General features: G+C 36.2%; 1 protein-coding gene across 16 annotated transcripts in view; it reads left to right on the plus strand.

Annotated features, from left to right (window-relative positions):
- LOC124309611 (glucose transporter type 1) overlaps positions 1-16,703 on the plus strand; it is a 74,645-nt gene that overhangs the window by 41,530 nt on the left and 16,412 nt on the right. For 10 of the 16 annotated variants that reach the window (XM_046773400.1, XM_046773399.1, XM_046773398.1 and 7 more), the window contains exons 3-12: positions 1,105-1,579; positions 7,133-7,325; positions 8,217-8,327; positions 9,077-9,172; positions 9,566-9,726; positions 11,353-11,712; positions 12,431-12,662; positions 12,789-13,001; positions 15,444-15,668; positions 16,137-16,276. In XM_046773400.1, coding sequence (XP_046629356.1) covers positions 1,113-1,579; positions 7,133-7,325; positions 8,217-8,327; positions 9,077-9,172; positions 9,566-9,726; positions 11,353-11,712; positions 12,431-12,662; positions 12,789-13,001; positions 15,444-15,668; positions 16,137-16,276 — 2,198 coding nt within the window. In that variant the 5' untranslated portion in view covers positions 1,105-1,112. Of the gene's footprint in view, positions 1-1,104; positions 1,580-5,533; positions 5,824-7,132; positions 7,326-8,216; positions 8,328-9,076; positions 9,173-9,565; positions 9,727-11,352; positions 11,713-12,430; positions 12,663-12,788; positions 13,002-15,443; positions 15,669-16,136; positions 16,277-16,703 lie in introns of those variants that run through there. The other 6 variants (XM_046773402.1, XM_046773405.1, XM_046773412.1 and 3 more) reach the window with 5 other exon arrangements.

Below are 16,703 nucleotides of genomic sequence, written 5' to 3' on the forward strand. Positions count from 1 at the left end.
AAACCAAAACTGAATCGTTCGAATTCGGCCTTTTAGGACTTTTCTGGATTTCTTTCTTTCAGATTTTCACGTCTTTACAAATTCCATATATTTCTCGATCCATCTACATTTTTTCACCCTTACCCGAAAATTTGTCAATCCATAGATGTAGCTATGAATGACTGCATCCTTTCGCATTTATTCAGACGTCTCACACCTTTGTAATTTAAATATATCTCTGCTTTTGAAACACACTTTACGATCGTATTTTACAACTATTATGTGGCATGAATATTGCGTGTGGAATTTAAGGTCATCCAACAGTCCTACCTTTACCGACCGAGCAAACCCACCAATTTTTTTCTGTACTGAATAAAAAAATCAACGGAAAGGGCTTAAATTTCGACGGCGCATCGCTTCAAACAAAATGTGTGGTTTTTTGATACCTGTTACTATTTCCACATTTCTTACATTTCAGGGGCCAAAAAGTGCACAGTTGAGATACTTTCTGCAATTCTAGAAAGAATGAGGAGTTAAGTGAGTCATCGTGAGACTGTTTCCGTGCAATATTAAGGTCGCCAAACGAAAACTAGGAGTTATTATAATCTCATCTTTGCGCATCTTTTATTTACGAAATTATTGTAATTTCTGGTTTTCGTTTAGCCATTTCAATATTGCATGAAAACAGTCTCACTATGGCTCATTCTTTTCGGAATTACCAAAAGTTTCTCAACTACCCATCTTTTGGCCCTTGAAATGCGAAAAATGTGGAAATAATAACACGTGTGAAAAAATCACCATTTTTTAAAAATCCTATAAGGATATGAATAACTTTCCTGAATTCTGCTACGAATGAGCGATGCGCCGTCGAAATTGGAGCCCTTTCCGTTAATTCGGTTATTCAATACATGTAGGAAGAAAAAAAAAGGTGAATTTCCTCGGTCGGTAAGGGTAGGACTGCTACATGACCTGTCGAGTAGTTTGAACTTGCATGCTTGTTAATAGAACGTATGCGTTGAAAATCCTTAAACATATATAAAATAGAGATGAAAAATCGGCCGTTACGGAGTATGAAAAAAAAAATCCGGGGTCTGAGTATTTCTGTTATTGCATATTGTTGACTAGCATAAACGATGGCCGATTCACGCGGCCCCAACCCAATAAGTCAGTTGTGGACCGCGACAGTGTCTCCCGAACCGGACTCGGAGTGTCTGTACGAGGAGATATCAGGCCTCTCCGTGGGTCATGAATTAGAAAGATCGGAGGAAGGGAGCGAGGGTGGTCATAGGAGGAACGGCGCGGGAGGGGATAGGGGAGTCCTCGATTATACGTCCAGGGTGGAGAAGCAATATGCGGTGCGAGGGTGTTACGGGGAGTCTGGACCAGGCGCCGCACTCGACGCGGCTGCCACCCTCAAGCTGACGAGGGGTCGAACTGCTCGCTACGTCTCGCCCCATTACCAATACGGTGCAGGTCAGATCGCAGAGCGCCCTAGCGGCAGGTCACCACGCGACCGTTTCAACCGCGGCTCCTTCAGTAATGAGACGCAGGAAGAAATACAAGAGGACGATGAAGCCACTCTTAGGGAGTTGCTTGTAAGGTACGTCACGCGTACCGCGAACGAATCATCTTGCTCAACAAGTTTACGCCACTGCACCGTGTCATCCACCTGTGTCCACCCGTATAACCTATACCTCTACCCGTTACCGACAGAGACTTGGTCCTTGTTTTGGAATTTTTCGAAATTTCTATGAGACGTCCCAAAAATTTATTCGAAACAGACGGGCAGAGAAGTCTCTTCGATACGGGGTGGCCACGCGCCTGGAAAACTTGGAAATATCAGGGCATTTGAAAGAGGATTTTTAATTTGGTCATGGAAAAAACTGAAAATATCAGTCTTCTGTCGTGGGAATTGGAAATGATTTTTTAAGGTTACAAGTTTACTTCTTTTTGTCGAGAAAACAAATTGGTTTAAACTCAATTTTTTGTGCATTATATTTTTCATAATTTGAATTGAATTCGAACCGAATATAGAGTTAATATGCTGAACGATTTGGGTTTTAGTAACTTACTAGAATTGGGGAAATGTTGGGGAAACTAGGGTTCGGGTAATGGAAAACCTGGAAATGTCATGGAATTTTATTCTCAAAAATTTGTGGCCACCCTGTGACGAAAGCACAGGTCTTTATCAATTTGCAATTTCAAATATACACATTATTACACAATTTTCAAATTACAGATATTTGATCATGGGACTAACTGTTTGCAAAAAATCTATAAGGGTGAGAAATCGATCAGCATTGATGCTGTCGTTTTATAAAAATAACAGCAGCGTCAGTGCAGAATTTTACGTCAATTGTCCACTGATATCAAACACACAAAAAAGTTGAATTCTATTTGGATATCAGATGACATTCAATGCTCTGTTTAAACGATGCTGACATTTTTATTGAATATTAGAATCAATGCTCACTGATTGCTCACGGATTTTTTTGCAAACCATTGATCCTGCGTCGAAATATACTAGACTGAAAGTGTAATAAAAACGTGCGTATTTTAAAATGAGACCTGTACTTTAGATGATATTTTTATTTATCTATGTTGAATGAATCTGCGCGGCAGCCTAGTTCAAATTCAAAAAAGTCCAAAATGAAAACACCCCTAATACTTATACCTTCCTATCCACTACTTCAATGTAAGCTATCATCGCGGAAAGGTTTGCGTGAGCTGAATTGTAATCAGTTGAATTACAAATTACAAACCAACCGCAAAATACAATTTGTAATTGAGACGGCAGTTTAATACAAATTACATTTGTGAATTGTAATCGAGGGTATGCGTAAAATACAAAATACATTTGTAATTTGTGTAATCGAGGTTATACGTAACATGCAAATTGCTTCTGCGATATTTTGTAATTATGGAAAAAACAATTTTTTTTTATCGCAAATTACGTTTATACTTTTTTTGTTGAAAGAGAAAAGATCCTTTCAAATCAATTTTGTATATTACGATTGGAATGAAACGGAATACAACATACATGTTAAATTTTTATTTTGCAATTGAATCAAAATTATAAAGATACAGTAATTTCATTTGTGAAGATACGAAAAATCGGTCAAATTTTAGATTGAATGCAGCGATTGTGTTGTGATTACATTAATTATAATTGTTATTGGATCGATTAAATATGTTAATTACGTTTAAAAATTGTAATTGTGATCCAGATAAAGGAAACAATTACTTGTAAGAATCGTAATTCAACGAAAACGAACTTAAGAATTAAATGCAATCTGCATTTTATTTTTTCTAATTACTAAATACCATAATTACAAAATATCTGTACTTCGTTCTTGCCCTGAATACGATGTACAAATGTAATTTGTATTCTACGTCACGCTAATTACAACATGCACACGTAATTTGTAATTTATTTTGACCTAATTACAAATTGCAATTCACGCGCGTTGTTTGTGATTGAAATCTAATTGTTTACAAATTGTAATTGAACGATGCCCAATACTGTCACAAATATCGCTGATCCTAAATAAATTGGACGTTCTGTGCAGTTTGATTAGAATCGGATATTATTATTCGTACGAATAAAACTTATGTGTGATTGAGATGATTTATGCGGCTCGAATGATGTCTCAATATCTATAAGGTAGCAGTGCCTGTATCATACTGTAATACTGTATACATATACACATTTCGGTAATTACATATTGTAACTTTTAATTTGGGTACATGTTAACTTTGATTTACGTAGTAAGGTGCGTATTAAATAATGGCGTAATCATTGTTTATAAAAAAAGCTGAGGCTTTTTTAAACTCATGCTAGTTCTTCAAAAATCCGTAATTTGTGATGATACACAAAAATTCTAAAAGGCTCAAAACTTTATTCGGTTAATTTTTCTTCAAGTAGTAAAAAAATTACACCTTTCAGAAAAGAGTTGTTCTTTCGCAGCTATAGAATACTTCTGTCTGAAATTAGTTGTTTGACGGATGAAAAATATAACTCGTCAAACTACATATGACAGTCCGAAAATGGATATAGGTGTGATTTATGAGGTAGTACGATACGGGCACTTCTGTCTTAAAAGAAATTGTTTCTACGTCACTTTACGGTGGTGATTCGGTAGTTCGTTACCTACTAGACCGACGATCCAGAGGATTTTGTCCTTCTTTAATCCTTTACTCCAATTAATGATAAACGAACATATCCTGCAATTCTCATAGTTTTATCCAGATTTAAAATCTACCGCAACAACTATAGTTTTATTTATTTGTCATTAGATTATTGACAGACTGTTATATCGTCTTTGGTGTTTCTTTTTTGTTTTCTTGTCGATAACAGTGAAAATTATTTTTCGATGAAAGAGTATATATATTTAATAATTATCAAACTGCTTGAATAATATATCTATATAGTAGTTAGAATCTGTATGAAGGAGAAAGAGAGAAAAAAAAAAATTCTTGGTGCTTACCAAAATGCATAGAAGTTAGATACTAAACATATATACATACATACATATTACTATATATGAAATCAATATACTATATACGTACACGCATACATGTATACATGTATGTATATGTAATGAATTATGCATCCCGTTAAATCAGTTTTCTAGATCACTGACTTCTTAAAGCGATTATTTTCAATACGAGAAAAAAAAAAAAAAAACAAACAAGCAAACAAACGCTCCCTCGCTTATCATTTAGGCTCTATATATCCAAGAATGCAATGCAAGGCTTAATGCCTGTCTGTCATGTATACATAAACCTACGATTCCACACGCTCTTGCCCTATTCTTGTACATACTAAACACCTTTGGTCACGGAAAATTATTACAAACATTATTTTACTACCACGTTGTAATGACAAATGTAATTATTTGGCTGCGGCGCTCGCAGGCTTACCACTGGTTGCCCCTTCATTTATGTAATTATATAACATTATATGTTATACGCTTAGAAGTTTTTCACACAAACAAGTATTCACCATTGTCTATAAATCTGTGCAATTGTCGTTAAATAAGTTTTTTTTTTTTTGCAAACTTTTGCCACAAGCATTAATTGCATCAGTACAAGTGTACCTGTATCACAACTTTCAAAATGAATTCAATTCTTTTAACTCTTCGCATAGCGTGAGGAAAAAAAAAGTTAACATAACGCAATACTGAAAAAAATTCTTATTTGTGTGCAACTATGAGACATGAATAGTTTATCAGTTGTAGCGACGCAGATTGTTGTTGTTGTTGTTATTATTATTACTATTATTATTATCGTTATGATTATTTTTACAAATTGGTTTGCTGTCCGTTTATGTTATAATTCAGCATAAAGTGATGGAGTATTCAAATTGCAAGTTCGCTTATGGACGCGGGCGATCACTTATAGGCAAGGGTGAGTAAGCTGGCGGCGCGTCGCATGGCGGTTAATTGATTATAACAATGTGACGTGTGTTTAGAAATTGAAAGTCACGTTTCTAAAATGAGATTGAATAATCCATCTGACATATGACTGAACCAAGACTGTGTTTCCAAACTAGGTAAAAGTTTACAGAGTGAAAATAGAGAAGCAGGGCAGGTGTCGGCCCCACCCCACTGCGCCTACCTTCTACTTTGGTTGGACCACTTGACCACAAGCTGTGCATTCATTCAGAATCATTGATTGGATTTTGGTGGAATCCAACGTACAAACGTTTGAGACACAAACAAAGCAAAGTGAAAAATATTGAGAGAATCAGTGACGAAAAAGAGAAAAATCAAGAGGAGTTAGTGGGGAGGCATAAAGGCTACTGTAGTTTCGGAACACAGCCATGGTCTCCCTACCTCCCAGGTACATACCTACATCATCACTACATTAAACTGCTATCCTTTTCATTCACTCATCGTGCAGATTTTATTATCATTCGTTTATTATTCATAATTTATTCTTCATCGACAATTATATCACTTATCAAGTATAAACATAATACACGTTTTGCTGCTTCACCACCGCTCACTTTTCTCAAAATTCATTAATCGAGTATCACCATTTCATCGCTATGATAGTTGTATAATATGGAAGTTTCTGCGTACAGATCCCGATACCGACATTTTACCAAAATTTTATCCCATGATTACAATAACGATGGTAACGTAGAGCGCAATGCGGAAGATATTCTTCCGACGATCGATAAAGTCGATCAGATTGGGGACAACCTCCCACTGGAAAAATGGTTTGTGTCTGAGCTGTGAAGCGGTTAAAACGTTCGTAAAATATCGGTAACGGGATCTGTATACAAAAACGACCATACTATACTACTAATGATACTGTGTGCATCGGTGAAAATACGTTGAAGACTGTATTCAATTAAATACACGGGAAACGTTCCATCGCGACGGATCATTTTTTTTTTCACGTTTGTACGTGGATTATGATTCATTTCATATGTGCAGTAAAATTTTCCGGGCTGTTCGATTAATGTTTGTATTATAAAATTCTTTTGAAGAGGAGAGGCGAGTAAAACTATTTGCGATAGAGGGAAAAATATTATCACCACCTGGCTTGTATAGCCGGTATAATAAAAGAATTGAGCGTCCATTATACTTGTCCCGTTAGTAAGCAGCAGAAGCCATTGTAAAGGAAACATAACTTCTGTGCATAAAGAATCTTTCAAGTATGTTCAACATATGATCATCCATAACTAGCCATACGTAATAGACTGCTCTACTTCACCTGTGCACAGTTGCAAACTATTTAGTAGCGTTCCGCCTCACACTCATACGGCACACATTTTGAGATGCTTTTTGTGCAATTTCTATTTCGTCTATTTTATACCTATACATGTTATTTTCGATATTTAATTATACTGTCTGTTTGTATATATGCCTCTTATATATGGTCTTCCTTGTGTCGATTAGCGGCTTCCCCGCCATCTTCCTCCAACCCTACCTCGGTTTCCTCTTAGAGCCTGGGAATGTTTAAATAGAAAAGTTACCTGGAGCTTTGAAAAACGAAAGCTCGGTTATCTTGCATATGAATTATAAGGGTAGAAAATCAGATACCGTATTAGCGGGCCGTAGATGGCAATGGTATAGCATCGATGTGAGCTACGATTATATTTATTCGGCACTAGTTGATACAAGGATATGTGTGTGCACAGTCTGCAGAAGCAGGTCAGCGTGATGAGTATGAACTTGAGTGCCAAGCTGGATGAGCTGCAGCGGGGCGACCGCCAGCTAGAAACAACTGTTGCACTATGTGAAATTCGAACCCAACTGCAGGAGCTTACCAAGAGCGTAGAGTCTTGTCAGAGCGAAGTCAGTGAAGTAAAACGCGACATGGTGGCAATCAAGGTAAGTTCGTTATAAACTTTGTATAGATCAGTTTTCTTCTTAATTAGGATGAATCTTTCAAGACCGTCTGTCAGTCGAATTGTAGAAAAAGGGGAAAAGGCCTTTAAAACACTTCCAGCAATGTTATTGGCGGTAATCATCGTGAACACGAATTAAACAACATCTCTTCTGTGCCACAGAAATCAATCTGACCAAATTCGAGTAACACCAGCCAAGATGTCAGTGACTTAAGAAAACGTTCAAAATGATTACATTCTGGTGTTTTTGATCCGATTCTAATGTTTTTGGATTTATTTTGTTCAGTATAGAATTCTCGGGATGTCATCTGAATAATTTTTTGCAAATCATTATATCTCCAAAGTGTACGGTACAACAGATATTTGTCAATAATTACATTTCCACGTTACGTCTGTACTAAAATATAAGATTTCTTAAATATTTTGCAGAAAAGTTATGGGGATATAGGTAGCGAGCAAATTGAACTCAAAACTTGAGAATCTGATCAAAAGCACTGGAGCTTAATCGTTTTAAATTATCCAATTATTAAATCTTCTCTAAACATATTGATATCTCAGCTTTTTTTATTCAAATTTGGCCAGATTCACTTTAATCGCATATTGGGGATAATGCAGATTCATTACAGTGTTCACTGTATAATTGGCGCAAATAACATTGCTGGAGGTTCTATAGACGGGATTTTTATTTTCCTTTTCTAACTCTTAATTCAGACTGATTCATTCTTACCAATGTCTTAAGATTCAAATTTGTAGTAAGCAAAAAGATTTATTTGCAAAGTTGTTTCCATGATAATTCAAAGTTAACTAACTCTACCGATAATCGAGCTCTTAAAAGATTACTAAATAACATTATTACTTTGCATACTGACTTCAGCACGAGTTAGACACGGTTCAACAGGTGAAGGAAGAGATAGAAGAATTACGGGAGTATGTGGATCGTCTGGAAGAGCATTCCCATCGAAGAAAGCTTAGACTACTTGAACAGGTGACAAACACCTGTATGAGCACAAATTTGTTTCGTGTTTTTTTATTATTAAATATGATTTTCATTTTACAATTATCTGTTGCAATATGGTTATATCAATCAAGAATATCAAATAAACCATTATATTCAATTTATGTACTATAACATACATTTTGTATTATACCTATATGTTGCTGTTCAAATATGTTCGACAGTTTTATTTGTTCTCTTATTTTCCTTGATATCCTCATTCACCTAGTACCTAAACATTCAAGTGTATATTTTACGAGTTTTCATTATGCCTGTCATTACTTTTGTCATTCTTTTTATTGCATTGTATACGAAAATTTCATTTGACGTCATACATTTGTAACCCTAGTAGCATTCTGAGTTTAGCCTTCCTACATGATGCAACTGCAGACACGATGTGTCTAATTTCACATTTGACTGCGGGTCTGACATCAGAATTTGCCTTATTCGAAAACTTGCATCAGTCTGTTGTCAGAAAAACTTCCCACAGAGTCTTCTGAAATTTTTGCAACTGAAGGCAATGCTACTAGGGAATAGCTACATATGCTTTTCCTTTCCAATAGTTTTATCCAGATTCAAAATTCACCATTTTTATACTAAACGTTGGTAAAAATATATTCAACAAAATATGGAAGGTGAACTATCAACTTTATCTGGATGTACATACAACTTCCAGCTTCAAATGAAATTTTCAACTAAAACTGTACATCGTTCATCTCTAATGTTGTTTGTTTTTCTAGGGGTTGACATTATTCCTGTCGTATGCAATTCTGGCAGCAGTACTTGGCATGCTACAGTTTGGATACAACACTGGTGTTATCAATGCTCCCGAAGTGGTAAGTCCGAATTCAATCTTGATGATACACGAGTGCAGTTCATAATTACTACTTGTCCACGCCGAGTATGTTGGGTTGCCTACGGCTGAGAGGCACCAATGCCGTTAAAACAGAACTACCAATTTATCGTCAGATAGCACGCTTAATTCGTTGTTTACAACCTCTGTTGAAGCGTTCAGTAATCACGTTCGCACTCGTGTTAAAGTGATTGTATGACTTAACAGGACTAAAGTGATAATGACTCGGTAGCCCTGTTTTACCGATTTTGTTGCTCTCAGTGGTAGGCAACCCAATATACTGTTGCGTGTACTCGGAAACACCCTATATACCCAGTGATTTTTGATGTTATGCAAATCATTGGCCATTCATAGTATTTCTCCATTCTTTCGACAGAATATTGAGAACTTCATGAAGGATGTGTACAAAGATAGGTATGGGGAAGACATTAAAGAGAGCGCAGTTAAGAGGTTGTACTCAGTTGCGGTCAGTATATTCGCTATTGGCGGTATGCTTGGCGGTTTTAGTGGAGGGATGATTGCCAACAGATTTGGCAGGTAAGTTTCGCCACACATATTGCACGGTGGCTCCTTTAATACCCGCCAGTTCTCTGACCTACATGGTTATTAATTTCTAACACACAAGCACATAAAAGTGTACACGTCATAATTATGTAAGATTTTAAAACGCGTTCGCCGCTTGTAGCGTTCTACAAAGTTTTTAGAATCGGATTCAAAGTATTTTTTTTTTTTAATCAAGTAAAGTCATGAAAATGTTGAAGATACAGAATTTTTGTGACAAAAAAAATCTCTCAACTTTCTCATTGAACAAAAAATGAAAAATTCGTCTTTAACTTGAAAGAACGCTTATTTCGAAATCAAAGTCTTGTGATTCTTCACACTTTTAAGAATACTCATCATTGTAAATTGCACATAGTTGATCGATACCTTGATTGGAAGCTTGAACTTTTTTTCGTCTATACAAGTGTATTTTTGAGAATTTTGATTTTGGATTGTACTAATTGGTTGAAAAAAATCTTGAACAGCTATGTTATAAACATTCTTAAAATTCATGTGCGAGAGCGTTTGAGTCAAAGAGGTAAGTTTGATCATCCAAAGCCATTATGTAGAGTACAGGTCAAGTATTTTATTATGTCCCAAATTATGAAAAAATCTGCGTCTATGAAGCCAAAAGCATGTCAGATTTCAAAAGAATCATTCACATTTGTACGTAAACAACTCGTGGTAAAGCACACTTTTGCCGGTTCAATCAGTAGTTGATATTTTACACCGCAAAAATTAAACGGATTTGAGATATAAAGTATAATAACAGTTTTTAAAAAAGTTTTTCGCTTGTATTTCAAATGTCCTAATTTCGAATCGGACTGTTTTGTCTTTGGCAGGGAAAAATTAGTCATATTAAATCTACATTACACATATGCAACTTGAGAAAGGTTATTTTTATATAATACATAACGGTGATTGAGTGTTGAAAACTTTTGGGAAAATGCTAGTAGAAAGAGTAATAGGTGTTGGAAAATTATTCACTTACGTTGATGCAACGTAGACACTCAGACTAAAGGATTAAATTATGTATTCGTCGGGAGTAATCCTACAATAAATGCACAAGGAATTAAGAGTATTTTATGCAAATTCGAAGTTGGTATTAGCTAAAATTTAACGAAATATCTCAAATTTACGTCGGCAAATTTAGGAGTCAGATAACCGGATTTCTTAAATAATGTAGCAATAATTTAAACAATGATATTATTAATGAATTTCTACTATCACCATTTCGTTACTACGTGTATATGAATAATAAAAAAATGTATTTTAGTAGCTATAATTTACTTTCGCTGCAAAAGTTTTCAGCTGCTTCTTACAATATGGTTTTGATTCAATTGAATTACTGTCACTAGTGACAAGGCACCAATGTTGCAAGTAAATAAAATTAGCCAAATGATAATTGAGCAGCTATGCCTGGCTATAGTTTCGCAATAATTTCGTTCGAAAGCACTCGCATAATTTATTTTAAACAGAAGAATGCAACGAATTTCACCTAGAAATTACGTTAAAACAGAAGTCACGATATGTAGAAGTGCTTTCAGTGATTTCTATGTATCTAGTGCGCGAATTGAGCGTGATTGAAGGTTGATGTTAACGTGACGTCTGGTTGTCTTTCAGAAAGGGGGGCTTACTGCTAAACAACGTGCTGGGCATCGTCGGGGCATGCCTTATGGGTTGCACCAAAATTGCCAACTCGTATGAAATCCTGTTCCTCGGCCGGTTCATCATCGGTGTTAATTGTGGCTTAAACACCTCCTTGGTTCCCATGTACATATCGGAAATAGCACCACTGAACTTGAGAGGCGGCCTGGGCACGGTGAACCAGCTCGCTGTTACGGTGGGCCTCCTGGTCTCCCAGGTGTTGGGCATCGAGCAGATTCTTGGCACAAGAGATCGCTGGCCGGTTCTTTTAGGTTTGGCCATCTGCCCTGCCATCCTGCAGCTATTATTATTACCATTTTGTCCAGAATCTCCCAGGTAAATCCATCTATTATATATTCAAATGAAACAATGTTTAGTACCATTTATGATTTCAATTAAACATACACCTGGTTATTTCGTGGTAATGCCTCATCGGCAATTCAAAACAGTATGAATTCGATCACATTTATAGCATTTGGTACACATTCTACCGAAATCTGCCCTTACTTATGTAATGCAGTTAACGATTTTCCCGGATTCTACCTGCATTTATGCAATTCAGGGTTCACTTCGACGCGATCCGCGTGCACCTATGTAACTGAGCGTACATTCTACCCACACCGGCCTGTATTCGTGAAATTGGGAGTGCTTTTATCAAAATCCGCCTACATTTATGCAAGTTGGTGTACTGAACCAAATTGAATTTGCTAAGGTACAGGTTATGCCGGTAGAATGTTTATTGGATTGCATAAATGCTGGCAGATTCACCCAGTATGTCAAATTCCTTAAATTCAGGAATTATCGATCGTTTAATACCGTATTAACACTTCAATTCTTCCGTAATTATTGCCCGGTGTGGTTTTTGACCAAACTCGTCGGTTTGCTAGAAGTGAAAACCGCTTCCCATTTCTAGAAATGGGTTAAATAATTTTTTTCTCCTTCGGGAGCGAATTGAGTTTCGTCTGAATGGATACAGTCATTGGTTTAGTTTAATTGCTTTGACGACAGAAGTGACAATTGTTCGGTGACTGTAGTCACAATTATTTTACTTCAGATACTTGCTCATAACAAAGCAATGGGAAGAGGAAGCAAGGAAAGCCTTGAGAAGGCTGAGAGCTAGTAATCAAGTGGAAGAAGATATTGAAGAGATGAGAGCAGAGGAACGTGCTCAACAGGCAGAAGCTTCCATTTCAATGACAGAACTCATATGCAGTCCAACATTAAGGGCTCCTCTGGTTATTGGTGTTGTTATGCAGTTGTCACAACAGCTGTCCGGTATTAACGCAGTGAGTATCTTACTTCGGAACTGATTGCAAGAGTTCTAACAGTGCAATTACTTATGTTATGTAAGAACTTGAATTTGCCACTCCTGGACTGTAACGCAAACATTGACAAAAATTTTCTTCTTCCAGGTTTTTTACTATTCTACAGATCTGTTCATGAGTTCTGGATTGACCGAAGAGAGTGCGAAGTTTGCAACCATTGGTATCGGAGCCATCATGGTTGGTATGACTTTGGTCTCGATTCCACTGATGGACAGGACAGGACGACGCACCCTCCACTTGTACGGTCTAGGCGGGATGTTCATCTTCTCCATCTTCATCACGATTTCATTCCTAATAAAGGTAAGTTCATATTTACACCTTGTTCATTGATCCTGGAACAATTCACCGTATAACGTGCATTTGAAACACGTCTCATATGAAATGTTATAACTACGAGATCATTGTGAAAACATGAAATTGACACGCTTTAGAACACTCTTGGTTTATGCTATCAATGATTTGATTCGTCTTAAAGTTAATTCCAAGAATTGAGGTTAACTTGTCAAATCATCGAAAAATGTTGAATCCTTCACGAAACTGTTGGTTAAACCTTACAGAAAGTAATCATACATATACGACTGTTCCTGAACTGCATTAATATTTTGGTAGGAGTATAATTGCTTAAACATCATTGGATGGTTCTGCGTCGATACTGATCATAATGATCGGCGGCAATTAACAGATTGCGATACGGCAATATGTGTCAAAATGTTTTGGTCAGACTGGTTCACGTGCAATAATCATCGAAGTCACCCAAATTCAGATGAGAAAGTTGATCTGAAGTCATTTATCCGAGTGTCAGAATTTATGTGAAAATTTATTCACTCATTTCAACTAATCAAAACTGCAAATAATAATTCGGTTTATGAGGCTTATATGATGAGAAAAATTAGGCATATGTATAGCATTGTTGTACATAATAATTGTTTTTATACGCTTCACCGTTCCGCCTCAATGCGAGAGGCGTTTAACACTTTGTTCACAGCTGGAGTGCAGCACTGCACAAACTGTGAGAAATATCACCTGCTATATATTAATGGATACTCACCTCACGTTCATTTTAATTTGATCCTGCCATTCATGTAACTTGTAAGTTATCCTCACCCTGCACGTATTTAACATTAATATAATTTGCTATTCTGCTTTATTATTCACGAACAGTACACAAACGAAAAACTATTCCGATGTAACTGATGTAGTTTCGTCAAATCATTCACAATCATTTATTCGATTTGTTTACAAGCGCATATTGCAAGGTAAAAGGAGGCAAACCTTCACGAAATCATATCATTTTTGAACGACTATTTAATTACAGAATTACTTTTTCAACATTAAAATGTATGCATATTCCATTGATCTAGCTCTAGATGTTGAGATTTTAAATCTTATTGGGGTTGCGATCGAAACACTAGAATTTCACACACCCTTACACGCATGTAAGTTTATTTATTGGCACACATCACGCTATTTTTTCCCCACCCCCTCCGACCTCTCTTGAACTCTTTCGTGACAGTCTGGAGGAGAGTAACTGTGTACGTATCACTGGTTGCTTTTGTTTATGTTCAAGGTATTTCGAATACACTGCATTTATCACTTACTAATGAACACAAGCACCAATAACGCTTATTCTTGGTCACATATGAATTTCAAGTAATTTTTCGACCACCTGCATGCCGATAAGTCAGCGAATGACGCAAGTATTATACGGTAATCTTAATTGGTCGCTGATTGTAAAAGTAATGTAATTATCGTTACTTAAAAGCTTATCACTCAAAAATTATACCAGGTGTTTATAAGTCAGCGTCGAAGTATGTTGGGTTGCTTGCTAATGAGGGGAACAAATATCGGTAATACAGACCTACCGAGTCATAATCATTGCCGTCAAGTCATTTAATCGCTCTGACGTGGCTCCGGAAAGTGATCACTGACCGCTTCAGCATAGGGTGTACATAACAAAACTATTGCTCGCCCAAATACACACGAATTGGTAACATGGGCAGTTATAGATCACTCGTGAGGACTTTAACGCGCTGTCCATCGATAACACGGTAGGTCTGGATTACCGATATATGTTCCCCTCAGTAGTAGGCAACCTTAAATACTGCGGTGTTTGCTTGGAAATATATGGTATTTGGGTAAGGATAATTTTATACATGAACACTGTACGAACAATTGTTCTATATTAAAACTTGGAATCAACAACTGTGACTAATAGTAACTACTTTGCACTTTTATTATCGACATAACAATTTTCATCTTCCCGAAAAATAAGAATGTCATCTTTATATGCAAATGCATTTATCACTGTCTACTATTTCGATATTATTATTCCTCGTACACTTCGAAACTTTGACATTCGGTAAGTTGAGGACTCCCTGGTGAAGCAATATCTGTTTGAATGTATGAAAAATTACTATAAACCTGACACACTATACCGCAATTCAAGAATATATATATATAACATTGTAATAAATTTTACAAGCATTTCTCTCACATAAAATTGCATAAATTTGTAGACTAGTTTTATTTCTTTATCAATGCGAGTACCTAGCTCGGATTATAATGCTAACAGTGCGATAATTCACACCGTCACTTTATACAGGGTTGAATTACAGCATGCTGCATGCATATTTTACGATGAAAAATTCTAGAACAAATAGTTATGTATTATAATTTTTTTTTTAACATCTGAGCCTCCTCCAGCTGCTCAGGAAAGAAGAACTATTTACTACCGCCTGATAGGAGTTTTTCGGTTTCGTGCAGGAAATGATTGACTGGATGTCTTACCTTTCGGTGGTCTCGACACTCAGTTTCGTCGTATTCTTTGCCGTGGGACCTGGATCCATTCCGTGGATGATCACAGCAGAGCTATTCTCCCAGGGTCCTAGGCCAGCAGCCATGTCCATTGCTGTACTCGTTAATTGGATGGCCAATTTCCTGGTCGGCATATGTTTTCCAAGCATGAAGGTTCGTCTCAACTTTGAACTATACTGTTACTTACACATTTGGAGGAATTCACACCGAGAGAAATTCCTGTACTTGCGTTTACTACAAAGTACTTGATTATTTTCATTTTTTTTTTTTATTTTTTTTTTTTATTTTTCACTACAACCGATGAATATTATACCTGTAGTTCCGGGCAAAAAATGAAAATTAGGTTTGTTGCTGTATAAGTTTCTTTTTTTTATTTATAGTCACAGGTAATATATTTTATTGAAACTATTTCGATAACCGGAAAATTTAGTACTGCCAATTATAATTACTTGTATCATATTTTATTTATTTCGATTACCTTTCTTGTAACGATGCCCCAGTCGATAAATTTTTTTTAGCTACTTTAATAACGAGATGAAATTTTTCTCGGTGCATTGTGGATTCGTCGGAGTTTATTTTATACCCTATTCCGATTTTTTTGTAATCTTGCCTTCGTTACAGACTGCGCTAGACACCTACACGTTCCTGCCATTCAGTGCATTCTTAGCTATCTTTTGGATATTCACGTACAAGAAGGTTCCCGAAACGAAGAATAAAACGTTCGAAGAAATCCTTGCCTTGTTCAGACATGGTAACGACAGGTATGGCAATGATAAGCAAAACAATCCTACTTTTAGTAAATACACGATTAAACCGTCGGCAAATATTTGAATGAAAAATTATGCCTCGTCGCAACTTTTTGTCAACAAATTACCATCAAGATTAATATAACTATATTAAATATTTCGTACGTGATTCGATAAATCGTTGATTCAATAACGCATTGCTACGTCACGGTCAGTTCTATTTTTTTAATAACACTTTTGCATGTTTAATGCATATACATTAGTGAATAATAATATCCAATTCAAAACAATAACACACTACAGTCTTCGGTAGTACTTTGATAAAACGTGTTTTGCAGTTGCTTTGCGATAAATTGAGAAACTAAGAAAGTGGTATCGAAAAAATTCAATTTTAAACGGTTTTGCTCGGGAAGCTTTTACATTTATTGGAATCGATCTGAAA

This window comes from Neodiprion virginianus, chromosome 7 (genome assembly GCF_021901495.1).
Source record: "Neodiprion virginianus isolate iyNeoVirg1 chromosome 7, iyNeoVirg1.1, whole genome shotgun sequence".
Taxonomy (NCBI): domain Eukaryota; kingdom Metazoa; phylum Arthropoda; class Insecta; order Hymenoptera; family Diprionidae; genus Neodiprion; species Neodiprion virginianus.